The sequence below is a fragment of the Aquarana catesbeiana genome, linkage group LG09 (genome assembly GCF_042186555.1).
Source record: "Aquarana catesbeiana isolate 2022-GZ linkage group LG09, ASM4218655v1, whole genome shotgun sequence".
NCBI classification, from domain to species: domain Eukaryota; kingdom Metazoa; phylum Chordata; class Amphibia; order Anura; family Ranidae; genus Aquarana; species Aquarana catesbeiana.
In genome coordinates this window covers 298721581-298737043 of record NC_133332.1, presented here as the reverse complement: position 1 = coordinate 298737043, position 15463 = coordinate 298721581, and the positions used below count along the sequence as shown (strand labels likewise).

General features: G+C 42.7%; 1 protein-coding gene across 1 annotated transcript in view; it reads left to right on the top strand.

The window, feature by feature from the left end:
* The window catches only part of HMCN2 (hemicentin 2), a 318398-nt gene that overhangs the window by 282125 nt on the left and 20810 nt on the right, over positions 1-15463 (top strand). Inside the window, exons 75-80 of the mRNA XM_073600486.1 lie at positions 431-601; positions 684-854; positions 2462-2611; positions 7961-8098; positions 8349-8470; positions 11878-12115. Coding sequence (XP_073456587.1) covers positions 431-601; positions 684-854; positions 2462-2611; positions 7961-8098; positions 8349-8470; positions 11878-12115 — 990 coding nt within the window. The remainder of the gene's footprint in view (positions 1-430; positions 602-683; positions 855-2461; positions 2612-7960; positions 8099-8348; positions 8471-11877; positions 12116-15463) is intronic.

Sequence of the window (15463 nt, the reverse complement as noted above, 5' to 3'; positions counted from 1 at the left end):
TAGTAAAGCTGATATTAAGTTCTTTACAATATGGTTGAACCGGCCCAAGCATTTTTGGATACAAAGGGAAAACCTCTGTTAGATTTTTATTGCTGCAGTCCAATCCATCCAGCACCATAAACAAACCGCCCTGTTGAGGGGAGCACAACTATCACTGATACCATATGATGAATGGACCTCGAAAGTCCAAAAATGTATTGATGTTCAAATGAATAAAGTGCAGATAACAAGCATATCCACCAACGTACTGGGGCCATGTCGGACCCCTTTCTCAAGGTGACATACATGTTATTTACTGAGCGAAAAAATATATCTAATGAAAGTAAACAAACACTTCTTAATTTTTTGTAAATGTGTTTGAGCATTTTTCATACATGCTGCAGCCTTCTTGAGCAAAAAATGTGTGTGCTAATTCAATTTGTCTTGATAGTTAATGGTGGCTTCTCAGAGTGGCAGGAGTGGAGTCCATGTACCAGAACATGTGGCCAGGGAGTACAGGAGAGGATCCGGTTATGTAACAACCCCCCTCCCGCAAATGGGGGAAGACCATGCATGGGCAGGGATGTGGATGTGAGAGCATGCAACTTGCCACCATGCCCAGGTAATGTTTTTACATGCTAAAACTGTTTAACTGCAGGGAACATTGGTATTGTTATCATTTCTTTTGCATTCTTCTTCCTTAGTGGATGGAGGATGGACAGGCTGGAGCAGCTGGTCACAGTGTTCAGCAACCTGTGGTGAAGGAAGCCGCAAACGCACTCGTTCCTGCTTCTCTCCTCCTCCCCAAAATGGTGGCAGGGCCTGTGTCGGGAAGGACACAGAGGCAGAGCCATGTCAGCTACCCCAATGTCGAGGTAAGTCATCCATAGTCAAAGGTTTTCTAATCTGGAGAAATATGTGACTGATGACCACCTTTGCCTATGTATGGGGTTCTCAGTATTATTCCCCACATGACTGGGCAATTCTAGTCAAGGGTCAATCATCCACCTAGTATTTAGCACTCTGGCTTTATCTAATGGCCATCTTAAAAACATATATCTTTTAGATAGACTTGGCAAAGTTTTGGATAGACTTGGCAAAATTGGATACTTCTGTAAGAGTCTCATTGCTGTCTTTGACCCTGTAAGGCAGATTTCATACCAGTTTTTTTTCTTGTGACTTTAGAATGATAAATGAGTGAGAGGGTGTTACTGGGACATCAAGATAAAGACAGCAGTAAATACCGGATCTTGTCTTGGCCATTGGTGTCAGTATGATCACTTAAATGATTGTTCCAGTTCTCTAGAATTTCATTTGCAGTTATGTGATTGTAGCACCCTGGTGTTTAGGCAGGGTTGCCAAGTAAATTTAATTTGCCCAGCAGTAGTTGCCCTGGTTAATTGTTAGTAGATCCACTGATCCCTCCCTAGTTCTGGACTTGCTGCACCTTCTCCCTTCTGTCGCTAGGTGGCGTTATGCTGGTGACATTAGAAAGACAAGGGCTTAGCAAGGTCAGGTTAGGAATGGATGGGATTTCTCAGCCAATTGGCTGGGGTTTCTTTAGTCCCTTGGCCTGCTGGGAGAGCCTATTTATTTGGGTGGAGTCCAGGTGATCAGGGTTCTGTGCCACCTAGGAGGCTGTCTGGGTGGATGTGTGCTATGCTGCCCCAGGCTGCTAGGCCAGAAGCCTGAGGCCTGTCCCGGGAACATCTGGCTGCTAGGCTGTCTGAGGGCCTATCCAGAAGCAGCGCAGGGTTTGGACAGCAGGAGAGTAACGGTTCAGCTGGACGGGGAACCAGTTGAGGTTGGAGGTAGAGGGGAAGCAGTTGCCACTAAGGGACCATCCACGTTGTTACTGGAGACCATTCTGAGTAAGGTGGAGCCAGTACTAGAGCAGACTTCTCACCAGCTGGGGACGGTGAAGAAGTGGGAAAGCTTCAGCAAGTGCCAAGACAGGGACCCAGAGGGCCATCAGAGGTGACGCTTGAGGAGCATCAGTGAGTACCAAGCCAGGGACCTAGCAGGTTAGCAGGGGTGACACTTGAGGAGCATCTGTGAGTGCCAAGCCAGGGACCCAGCAGGGAAGCGGGGGTGACGCTTAAGGAAGATACTGAGTAATGGAAGTGGAGAAACTCAGGGGATCCTCTAGAGGTCTGGGACCTCGCTACATGATGTTTGGAAAATTCTAGTAAACCAATTGGTGTTTGAAGCAGTGGATTGCTTTTGAAAATGTTGTTTACTTTTTACAAAGAAAGGTATAACTCTGGAAGTGATCAAATTGATACAGGTGAACTTTGTTTATGTTGCATCGAATGATCGCTACAGCCTTCTGATTGTTTGCGAATGAGTTGAATAGTCAAGCCAATGAAAAATCAATGTGTGTATGGCCAATATTAGATTAATAAAGATTTATATCAGATTGTAGAGGGTAAATGCATTTGGCATACATTTAATAGTTTGTAAAAATATTTCTTTGTCCAAGCGGTTGCCACTCGTGTACGGGCCAGCCTCATTGGCATTATTAATGATCAGGATTTTGGACTATCTTCGCTCAGTGCCAATATGACGGAGAACAGCCGTTCGGGGACTACCACAATTACCAGCACCATTGAAAACATTCCTCCTTCTATAGGTATGTGCAGACCTCATTTCATGTTGTGTGATGGCTTCACCAAGGGCTTCATCAGCATTGTGTGCAAATGCCACAACTACGACCTTTGATGTATTTGTCTTTAAAGAATAGTTCAAAGGGCTTTTTTTGCAAATGATTATTATGTATTCTCATATCTACACTATCTAGAGCTAAAGCTTTGGGCTCCTTTTTAAAGTTTTCTTGTATCTGCTCAGCTCTTGTTAAAAGCCTGATGTCTACAGAGCTCCATAGCTCAAGTTTAGATATGCACAGGAGAGACTGAGGAGTGACTCCTCCCACTTCACTCAGCCCAGGTTCACACTTTTGCAATCTCAGACATCACATGTGATTCGCACCCGCACCGCAGGTGCCGATCACATGCGATGTCTGTGCAGTGCGAGTTCAGCCATACAGTTGTATGGCGGAACTCGCATTGGATTCACAGAAAAGAGGTGCAGGGACTTTTTCTTTTGCCTCACTGGAATCGGATCGCATGAATGTTCCCACCCATGCAATCTGATTCCTGTCCGAATCCACAGTTCGTACTGCGATCTGTGAACCGATCTGGGGGTGTCATTAACATTGTATTGACACCTGCAGAGGCTCGTGGAAGGCAATGTGAACTGCCTGTGGGAGAGATGCGATGCGGGAACCGGCACTGTAATCGCCCTGGTTCCTACTTTGCATATGTGTGAACCTAGGCTCAAAGTTCCAATAAAAGACAAGATGTTTGAAAGAAAACAGCTTCTGCTGTACCCTGTCTTTATAAAATCCATAATGCTCTAGGAATTCTATGAGAAACAGGAGAACCCAAAACAAGGAAAAATGGACTATCTTGGTACTGGCTTACTTAGCATAGATTCAAGTTGTGCAATAAGTAAATAAATAATTTTATTAATACAAAATTAATACACAATAAAAAACACATTTGCCAAATACATTATAAAATGCATGATAACAATCCATGTATATCACCAGCATAATAGTCCCCTGGGAGAGAGGATCACATTGGGATAGTTGTAAACGGATAGCATATCTCAACTAGTTTTGCGGCCTAAAAACTGCTTTGTCAGGAGAATATCTGCAATTTGATTAACAAACAATAAATATCAAAACATTTACAAGATGTACAAAGTGTACTAATTTAACAATCAAGGAAAATTGCATGTAAAAGGGGGGAAAAAGAAGGGAGAGCAATGTTGCTTACCTGCAGCCCGGGTATTCTATGTCAGGCATGCACCTTATAAAAATGCTTATGTATTAAAGAAATATTTCTTATTTATTTCAAGCAACTGTAAAAATAAATGTAATTAAATAGCAAAAATTAATATAGTTTCTTAGTTCACTTTATGTGCTTTACATGGTCATGGATGGGATCAATACACTCTTATGCCCCGTACACCTGGTCGGATTTTCTGACGGAAAATGTTCGATGGGAGCCTTTTGTCGGAAATTCCGACCATGTGTAGGCTCCATCAGACAGTTTCCATCGGAATTTCCGCCGCACAAAATTTGAGATCTGGTTCTCAAATTTTCCGACAACAAAATCCGTTTGCGTAAATTCCGATCGTGTGTACACAATTCCGACGCACAAAGTGCCACGCATGCTCGGAATCAAGCAGAAGAGCAGCACTGGCTATTGAACTTCATTTTTCTCGGCTCGTCGTACGTGTTTACGTCACCGCGTTCTTGACGTTCGGAATTTCCAACCAACTTTGTGTGACCGTGTGTATGCAAGACAAGTTTTAGCCAACATCCGTCGGAAAAAAAAACATGGATTTTGTTGTCAGAATGTCCGATCGTGTGTACGAGGCAAAAGAATTAAAGGAGGGATAGATACGCTGTTTTTGTATTGATTGTGTAATGGAAAGATCCCCTAAGATCTTTCAGACTGACTAAGCTGACATACATCTGCTGTGAAAGGACTGAAAACGAGTCAGAAAATGTTTTAGCATGATACCTTAAATTTTTGGAATCAGAAGTGCCCAATATCCCTCTGAGGCTAACCTTTATAGCCACCAAAATACAGTAACTGGCAATGCTGACAACTTTTATATCGCTTTTAAATGTAAAACTGTGTATGACACACTGGAGGAATATTTAAATTAGCCCTATCCTTTTTCCATAAACAGGAATTTTGAGTCCATAAACATTTCTTAATCCAAAAATTTTACAGCACTTGCCGTATGAATTCATACACTTGGAGAATTATATAGCATCTACTGACACTACACTACACTAGAAAGGCAGCGCCAAAGAATGTTCAAATTACCCGTATGATCGCGCTCATTTCACACGCTAGCAAGGTTATGTTGAAAATTCTACAAGCTAGGCTTCAGCAACATGTGAAGTGAGAGCTATCACAAGTACAACCTGGATTTCGAAGAGGCAGAGGAACTAGAGATCAAATTGCCAATGTTCGCTGGATCATGGAGAAAGCAAGGGAGTTTCAGAAGAATGATTACTTCTGCTTTATTGACTACCATAAAGTCTTCGATTGTGTGGATCACAACAAGATGTGGAAAATACTGAAAGAAATGGGAATACCAGACAACCTCACCTGTCTTCTGAAAAATCTATATGCAAGTCAATAAACAACAGTTAGAACAGGACATGGAACAACTGACTGGTTCAAAATTGAGAAAGGAGTGCGGCAAGGATGTATATTGTCACCTTACTTATTTAACTTATATGCAGGATCAACAAATCACAAGCCGGAATTAAGATCACAGGGAGAAATATCAACAACAGTTTGCTTGGTCTCCATGGCTGTGCTCTCTGTTGGTTTGAATCTTATCTTTCTCACTGCACCTTCAGTGTCACTTACAACTCCACTTCCCCCTCTCCAACTCCTCTTACCGTTGGTGTCCCCCAAGGTTCTGTCCTTGGACCTTATTATTCCCGATCTACAGCCTATTCCCCATCTGATATCCTCCCATGGTTTCCGCTAGCATTTATAAGCCGATGAAACCCACATTTTTTCTCTCTACCCCTCAGCTCACCCCATCAGTCTCCTCACACATCACTGATTTACTAACGGCCATATCAGCCTGGATGTCACACCACTTCCTCAAACTAAATCTATCTAAAACCGAGCTCAGAATATTTCCACTCCCACGTGCCCCTGACTTCACTGTCAAGATCAATGGCACAACCATTAATCCATCCCCACATGCCAAGGTGCTAGGTGTAACCCTAGACTCTAAAATGTCCTTTCAGGCCCACATCCAATCCCTGTCCAAATCATGCTGCCTTATGCCCCGTACACACGGTCGGACTTTGTTCGGACATTCCGACAACGAAATCCTAGGATTTTTTCCGACGGATGTTGGCTCAAACTTGTCTTGCATACACACAGTCACACAAAGTTGTTGGAAAATCCGATCGTTCTAAACGCGGTGACGTAAAACACGTACGTCGGGACTATAAACGGGGCAGTGGCCAATAGCTTTCATCTCTTTATTTATTCTGAGCATGCGTGGCACTTTGTCCGTCGGATTTGTGTACACACGATCGGAATTTCCGACAACGGATTTTGTTGTCAGAAAATTTTATATCCTGCTCTCAAACTTTGTGTGTCGGAAAATCCGATGGAAAATGTGTGATGGAGCCTACACACGGTCAGAATTTCCGACAACAAGGTCCTTTCACACATTTTCCATAGAAAAATCTGACCATGTGTACAGGGCATTAGCCTCCGCAACATCTTTAGAATACGCCTCTTTTTAACCAATGACACCACCAAGCTTTTAATTCACTCCCTGGTTATCTCTCGCCTGGACTACTGCAACTCCTCATTGGGTTACCTTTACATACACTATCAACCCTTCAGTCCATAATGAATGCTGCTGCCAGACTCATCCACCTTGCAAACCGTTCAGTGTCCTCCACCCCTCTCTGCCAATCCCACTGGCTTCTACTCACCCAACAAATAAAATTCAAAGTACTAATAATTATTTACAAAGCCATCCACAACTCTGCCCCCAGTACATCACTAATCTACTCTCAAAATACCAACCAAGCCGCTCCCTTCAGTCCTCCCAAGACTTCCTGCTCTCTAGCTCCCTTGTCACCTCCTCCCATGCTCACCTCCAGGATTTCTCGACAGATTCTCCCATCCTTTGGAACTCTGTACACTAATCTGTCCAACTATCTCCTAATCTATCCATCTTTCGACGTTCCCTAAAAACCGTTCTCTTTAAAAAAGCTTATCCTGCTTCTAACTAATACAGTGTTTTACTTTCTCCATCAGCTCATCCCCCACAGCTATTACCTTTTGTATCAATTGACCCTTCCTCTTAGATTGTAAGCTCTAGCAAGCAGGGCCCTCTGATTCCTCTTGTACCAAATTGTAATGTAATTGTAATGTCTTCCTTCATTTTGTTAAGTGCTGAGCAAACTGTTAGCGCTATATAAATCTTGCTTAATAATAATAAATATGCAGACAATGCCACACTAATGGCAGAAAGTGAAGAAGAACTAAAGAATCTCTTAATGAAGGTGAAAGAGGAGAGCGTAAAAGTTGGCCTGTAATTGATGATGCAATCTTTCCCTGAGGAAGACTTTTTGATATAGTTGAAACGCGTCGGAATACTACTTGACGCCACCGTATCACTATAGGTGGTGATTGTATCCTGTAGTAGGATGTATCACGATTTAGAAGTACTATTTACATACTGTCATGTTATTTGATGAATCATTTTAAATTCATTATCACTAAAATTATTTTTGTATGTTATATATTTTCTATGTACCAATAAATTATTCTTTTATTCAAATACAAATATTTTTATTACATTGCCTTAAAAATCCCATATTGAGGTGTATATTTGCTTTCCAAGTCGTTGATGGCAATAACACATCCAACCCTCTGAGTCACCCTTTTCTATACAAACCTGTAAGTCTTCCTAAACTGCAGCAGAGAAGAACCAGGTCTCCTGCCCTACCTTTCAGGGCTGTGCTGTATGGCAGTGGTGTGTATATCTGAGAACTGGATGGACAGAAAAACAAATCCTTTGTTCCTCACACGGGGCACCAAAAAAAAAAAAAAATACAAATTCTTTGACATGTAAAACATCTTCTCCCTTATGTGCATTTCATCTGTGTATTTAACTGTTTGCTTGAAGTTGAGCTTTAATATAAGTTCTACATGTGGAGTGGTAATTGGGGATATAGATTTAATTCAATTCAATAAGCTATAGCAATCATTTTTGTCATAATGACCCTTGTTGACAACCAATGAGAGATGAAAACAACAGTCACATGGCTAAAAATACAGATTATGGTAAATATCACATGCATTAACGCTTAGTGAATTGAGCCCATTGCGTATCTTGCTTTCCCTGACAGGTCCCTTGATGAGAGTGCTGGTGTCTATGATTGCCCCCCTTTACTGGTCTGGAGCTTTCCCCCATGATGGCACTACCAATGGTTTCTCCCTGACTAAGGGCGTCTTCCGCAAAGAGTCTCAGGTGGAGTTTGCAACAGGTGAGCCAAAATTGTCAAATACCAAAGAGCAGCAGTTAGTACTAACCAATCCAAATGATTCATTCTCTGATCTGATTTACCAAACTCTGAGTGGCTGCTTCACTTTTCACAAGCTGGAGAGATGGAGGCATCATAAATAACTTAATAATGATTGTATCTATAACAGACACAAAGCAGTGCTTAGCGTAGTTACTTAGACCTATAGACAGCCAATATTTCCCTCATTTTCTAAGATGTGTTTGTTTTTCAGGTCAGCAGCTGCGAATCACACATATCGCTCGAGGCCTGGATGCTGAAGGCACCCTCTGGTTTGATATTGTGATTAATGGATTTGTACCAGACACTGTGGTGTCTTCTGATGTCATTGTCCAGGTATGAGTTGTATCCCCAGCTACATCAAAGTATAAAGACACACTGACCACATAGCTCACTGTGCATGGATGCTAGAGAAAGAAGAAGCTGCTGTAGATGCAAGCGGTTAGGCAGGGCTAGTGTTATTATCACATATCCCATCATTAAAGCTGAACTCCAGCCTTGCACTGTTGTACAGGCTCTTCTCCTGTAATGAAATTGCTTGCTGATTTCACTGCACACTGTGAGCTTATCTATGGACACACAGAGCCGGCTCAGGAGCGAGAACGCACAAGTGCCCCCATAGCAAGCGGCTTGCTATATGGCCACTCAGTGGGGGGAGGAGCTGGGAGCAACAGTAGGGGACCCGAGAAGAGGAGGAACGGGGCTGCTCTTTGCAAAACCTTTGCACAGAGCAGTTAAGTACAGTGAGGGATAAATGTATTTTATCCCCTGCTGATTTTGTACGTTTGCCCACTGACAAAGAAATGATCCATCTATCATTTTAATGGTAGGTTGATTTTAACAGTGAGAGACAGAATAACAACAACAAAAAAACAAAAACAGAATTTTTTTTTTTTAAAGTTATACATTGATTTGCATTTTAATGAGTGAAATAAGTATTTGACCCCTTTGCAAAACATGACTTAGTACTTGGTGGTAAAACCCTTGTTGGCAATCACAGAGGTCAGATGTTTCTTGTAGTTGGCCACCAAGTTTGCACACATCTCAGGAGGGATTTTATCCCACTCCTCTGCAGATCCTCTCCAAGCCATTAAGGTTTCGAGGTTGACATTTTGTAACTCAAACCTTCAGCTCCCTCCACATATTTTCTATAGGATTAAGGTCTGGAGACTGGCTAGTCCACTCCATGACCTTAATGTGCTTCTTCTTGAGCCACTCCTTTGTCCCCTTGGCCATGTGTTTTGGTTTATTGTTATGCTGAAATACCCATCCATGACCCATTTCCAAAGCCCTGGATGAGGGAAGGAGATTCTCACCCAAGATTTGTCGGTACATGGCCCCATCCATCATCCCCTTGATTCGGTGAAGTTGTCCTGTCCCCTAAGCAGAAAAACACCCCCAAAGCATAATGTTTCCACTTCCCATGTTTGATGGTGGGAATGGTGTTCGTGGGTTTAAAGGCAGCATTCCTCCTCCTCCAAACAAGAGCTTGATTTTGGTCCCATATGACCACAACACTTTCACCCAGTTCTCCTCTGAATCATTCAGAAGTTCATTAGCAAACTTCAGATCAGCCTGTACTTGTGCTTTCTTGAGCAGGGGGACCTTGCGGGCGCTGCAGGATTTCAGTTCTTCACAGCCTAGTGTGTTACCAATTGTTTTCTTGGTGACTATGGTCCCAGCAACCTTGAGATCATTGACAAGATTCTCCCTTGTAGTTCTGGGCTGATTCCTCACCGTTCTCATGATCATTAAAACTCCACAAGGTGAGATCTTGCATGGAGCCCCAGACCGAGGGAGATTGACAGTTATTTTGTGTTTCTTCCATTTGCAAATAATCGCACCAACTGTTGTCACCCTCTCACCAAGCTGCTTGGCGATGGTCTTGTAGCCCATTCCAGCCCTGTGTAGGTCTACAATCTTTTCCCTGACATCCTTGGGCAGCTCTTTGGTCTTGGCCATGGTGGAGAGATTGGAATCTCATTGATTGATTGCTTCTGTGGACAGGTGTCTTTTATACAGGTAACAAGCTGAGATTAGGAGCACTCCCTTTAAGAGAGTGCTCATATTCTCAGCTCGTTACCTGTATAGAAGAGACCCGGGAGCAAATCTTGCTGATTAATTGGGGATCAAATACTTATTTCACTCATTAAAATACAAATCAATTTATAACTTTTTTGAAATGCGTTTTTTACTGGATATTTTTATTGTTAATCTGTCTCTCACTGTTAAAATAAACCTACCATTAAAATTATAGACACATCATTTTTTTTGTCAGTGGGCAAACATACAAAATCAGCAAGGGATCAAATACTTTTTTTTCCTCACTGTATGACATGTTTGTTATTAAAAAACAAATTGAAGGTTTACATTCGCTTTAAGTTAGAAGGCACAGAGGAGTGGTAATTTAAAACAATTCCTGTTTGGAAACAGTGTTAATTTTGGCAGCAAATTTCGATTTAGTTTTAGTCTTAGGACTAAAATGGCATTTTAGTTTTAGTCCCATTTTAGTCTTCTGCAATTGTTTTAGTCATATTTAGTCGACTAAATCTCCAGTACATTTTAGTCGACTAAGGCCGCGTACACAAGGGCGGACTTTTCGACCGAACTGGTCCAACAGACTCTCCAGCGGAATTTTGACGGACTTCTGACGGACTTTTTAACGAACGGACTTGCCTACACACGATCACACCAAAGTCCAACGGATTCGTACGTGATGACGTACACCGGACTAAAATAAGGAAGTTGTTAGCCAGTAGCCAATAGCTGCCCTAGCGTTGGTTTTTGTCCGTCGGACTAACATACAGACGAGCGGATTTCTGGGTCCGGCGGAGTTACGACGTAAAGATTTGAAGCATGTTCCAAATCCAAAGTCCGTCAGATTTGCGACTGGAAAAGTCCGCTGAAGGTCCGGTGAAGCCCACACATGATCGGTTTGTCCGCTGGATTTGGTCCGTCGGCGTCCGTCAGACAAGTCCGGTCGAAAAGTCCGACCGTGTGTACGCTGCATTAAACTCATTTTAATCGTCTAAAATCTAATAGGTGTAATTAAATTGTAATGCATTCGTTAACATTTCTCTACAATTTCTAAACTCATTAAATACTGCTGGAGTGAAAAATCTAATATGTTATTTATAATGGCATTGAGGTATGAACATGCACTACAGACCAATGTTAATTTTGAAGTCAAATTTCAATTTAGTTTTAGACTTAGCATTTGAATAAAATGGCATTTTAGTTTTAGTCCCACTTTAGTCTTTTGACTAAAATGCCATTTTAGTTTTAGGCGTATTTTAGTCATCTCAGTTGTTTTAGTTTTAGTTGTATTTTAGTCGACTAAAATAACATTCATTTAGTCGACTAAAATGTTTTAGTTGACAAAATTAACACTGTCTGCAACAATGGCAGTGTTTGTTGTATATACCGCAACTACATGGGTGGGGTAAAAAGTTTCAACAGCCTGCAAAGTTCAGAAATATTTCAGGGGGGTTACAAACCACAGTCTTCAGAAATGCTCCATTTGTCAGGTAGCCCTGATAGAGAATTTACTTCCCAGAAAAATGCGAAGGAGACCTCGTGATCATATTATTACTTTTTTCCCCTTGAAGTTGTATTCTAATGATATGGGGTCTGCTTTTATACTGCACAGCCAGTGCCTATTTTATATCTCAATGTGTAGAAAAGTACACAAGGTGGCTACACCTTTGCCTCTAATATCTTTGATGTGAATTTTTCATGTTCAGGAGTTCAGTGAGACATACATACAGACTGGAGGAGGACAGATAAATGCTTGGTCATCTCCAACTTTCACCACTGGTGCAAGTTACCTAACACTGCGCTGTAACCACACCGTGGAGTACAACTCTACGCTAGGACGTCAACCCAAGCCTACCCAACGAGTGCACATTAGTGCCATCCGATCCTCGTACATTCCTGAATCAGAGGAGCTTCACTTCCAGCTGACGGCCTCCCTCCAAGCAGGTATCACAGCAGAGGTCTTTTTTTACTATAAGCTGCTGTTTTTTTTTTTTTTTGTTTTTTTTCTTGTAAATCTTGAAAATGTTCCAGTTTTACCAGCAGGACGAGCTCCACCTACTACACAAGATTTTCTAGTTTGAATCTGATGCTGAACAGAACTACAGTTAAGTTTTTAGAACTTCCCTCAAAGAGTACTGTAGTTTGCTGCACAATACAAAATTGGTAAACACTAATGCCGCGTACACACGAGCGGAATTTCCGACAGAAAGAGTCCGATGGGAGCTTTTTATCCTATATTCCGACCGTGTGTATATCCCATCGGACTTTTTCTGTCGAAAATTCAGACGGACTTAGAAAGAGAACATATTCTATATTTTTCCGAAGGAACCAATTCCTATTGGGAAAACCACTCGTCTGTATGCTGTTCCGATGGACCAAAAACGACTCATGTTCTGAAGCAAGTATGAGACGGAAGCTATTGGCTACTGGCTATTGAACTACCTTTTTCTAGTCCCGTCGTCCGTGTTGTACGTCACCTCGTTCTGGACGGTCAGACTTTGGTGTGACTGTGTGTATGCAAGACCGCTTGAACGAAATTCCGTCGGAGTAACCTGCGGAGTTTATTCCGACAGCAAAACCGGTCGTGTGTACGCGGCATTAGTCCTGCTTGTAAGCAAAAGGGACCCCAAAGTGCATCCAAAATACAGTATTTGGGTAAAATTCCCAAAAACCTCAGCAGTGACAGCTCACTTTCTGTTTTCTTTGACTGATCTATGATGTATGATCTTTTATGTCTCCTTTGAATAAACTGTAAGTTACATCAGTATGTTACTTTTAGGTGCCTGAAAGGGCAATTTGAGCATGCAACTTTTCAACGCCCAGAAAGAATGTATATTTCTCTGTGAATCCCTGTGGCTCTCCCAGCTGCCAATCAGCCTTAACACTTAAAGTGGTTGTAAACCACATGAAATTTGAACAAAGCATATACTCTCTATAGTGTGTACTTGTCTCAATCCAGAGCATAAAACCTAGTACACGCGCACTTAAGCATATGAAACCGGGTAAAGCTCCTGGCCCGGACGGGCTGACCCTGCAGTACTACCAGACACTCCTACCGATACTAGGCCCACATATGCTGAAACTCTTTAACAATCTTACAGAGGGGGGCCATCTACAGAGAGACACCTTAAGCGCCCACATTTCCCTTATACCTAAAGAAGGGAAGGATCCCTCGGCATGTGGCAGTTACAGGCCTATATCTCTTTTAAATATAGATCTCAAACTCCTCACCAAAGTTTTAGCAAATAGACTATCCCAGCATATGACAGACCTGATACATTTAAATCAGGTGGGTTTTGTCCCTACGCACGAAGCCAGGGACAACACCACAAAGGTGCTCAACCTGATACATAGAGCCAACATAACTAAAGCGCCATGCACCTTTCTCAGCACAGATGCTGAGAAAGCATTTGATCGGGTGAGTTGGGAATTTATGACGGCAGTACTTAAACACGTAGGATTAGGTAGCCATATGCTACAGTGGATTTCCAACATTTACTCGATACCAACAGCCAGGGTCAAAGCCAATGGAATCCTGTCTGATCCCTTCAACATTTCTAATGGTACCAGACAGGGATGCCCATTGTCACCCCTCCTTTTTGCCCTGGTACTCAAACCCTTTCTGAACACGATACGCAACAATCCAGATATCTCAGGGACAGGGCTGGACTGGAACAAAATGTGGCCCTGGACTTCATCCAGACTGGCCCAGGGCACAACACATCAGGGCAAATCAGGGTACATAGCACATTAGGGCATGGGGCACATTAGGGCACATCAGGGCACATAGCACATGGGGACACATCAGGGCTTGGGGCACATTATGGCACATGGCACATTATGGGGCACATCATGGCCCATTATGGGGCACATTGTTTACTAGCCAGCATGCAGAGTAGCACAGGAAGCGTCTGTGATGGGAGCAGCATGACATGAGAGAGAACCTATCACAGACACTTCCTGCGCTACTCTGCATGCTGGCTAAATCTCGATCTACCCGTCAGGCGCCAGCTGTCGGCGATTGACGGGTAGATCGATGCGGGTCTCCGATGCAATAGGCGCCCGCTGAAACCTGCCCACTGAGCCATCGGCCCACCGGGAAACTCCCGGTAGACCCGATGGCCAGTCCATCCCTGCTCAGGGATCACTATAGATCGCCAGCAATACAAGATCTCGGCTTATGCCGATGATCTCCTATTCTCTTTAACTAACCCGATCATATCTCTCCCAAATTTAATTAGAGAATTCCAGAAATACGGGAACATCTCTAATCTAAAGATTAATTTTGACAAATCAACAGCAATGGAAATCAATATGTCGACAGAACAGCTATCCCTCCTGAAGACCAAATTCAATTTTAAATGGTCAGACAGTCACTTTACCTATCTGGGCACTAATATACCTAGGGACCTGAAACGCACCTTTGAGCTGAACTTCCCTCCAATCCTTTGCAAAGTTAAAGAGCTGCTTGAAGAGTGGGGCAAGGGTCTGCATTCATGGTTTGGGAGATGCAATTTAATTAAAATTTGCATTCTCCCAAAATTTCTATACCTGTTTCAAGCCTTGCCAATAAGGATACCTGCTGGCTACTTTAAACAAATACATTCTTTATTTATAAAATTTGTGTGGGCACATTCGAAACCTAGACTAAAAAGACGTTATATGACCCTGCCGAAACACTGTGGGGGTCTTGCCCTCCCTGATGCAAAACACTATTATCAAGCAGTACATTTAGGGAGGATCATTGACTGGAATAGACATGACAAATCCAAACTTTGGGTCCAAGTAGAGAACCACCAGGTCAATGTCCCCTTGAAAGGGGCTATATGGTGCTATGAGCAACTACCCAGGGACATGACTGTACACCCGATCATAGGGGCCACGCTGTACGTGGGCTCAGGTATACTTAAAACCACTTCGCTGACATCTAAACAGTCCCCCTTATTTCCCATTTTGGGAAATCCAGAGTTCAAACCAGGACTAGACTACTTAGAATACGAGACGCTCTGGAACGCAGGCAAAGACTGCGCAACACATTATGTAGAAGAGGACCATTGGACCTCAATTCAGTCCCTGACGAAAGATAATGGGGGTTTTCAATTATCATTTTGGAAAGCAATTAGGTTGCACCATTTCCTTCATTCAATACCAGAACCTACAAGATTTAGACGTGACATGACAACCCTAGAAGAATATTGTAGAGAGGAAGGTACATTGTCCCAAGTGCTCTCCAAGACATACTCCCTACTCAACGCACCAACGGAACAACCAGATTTGCTATTTTTGCGAAAA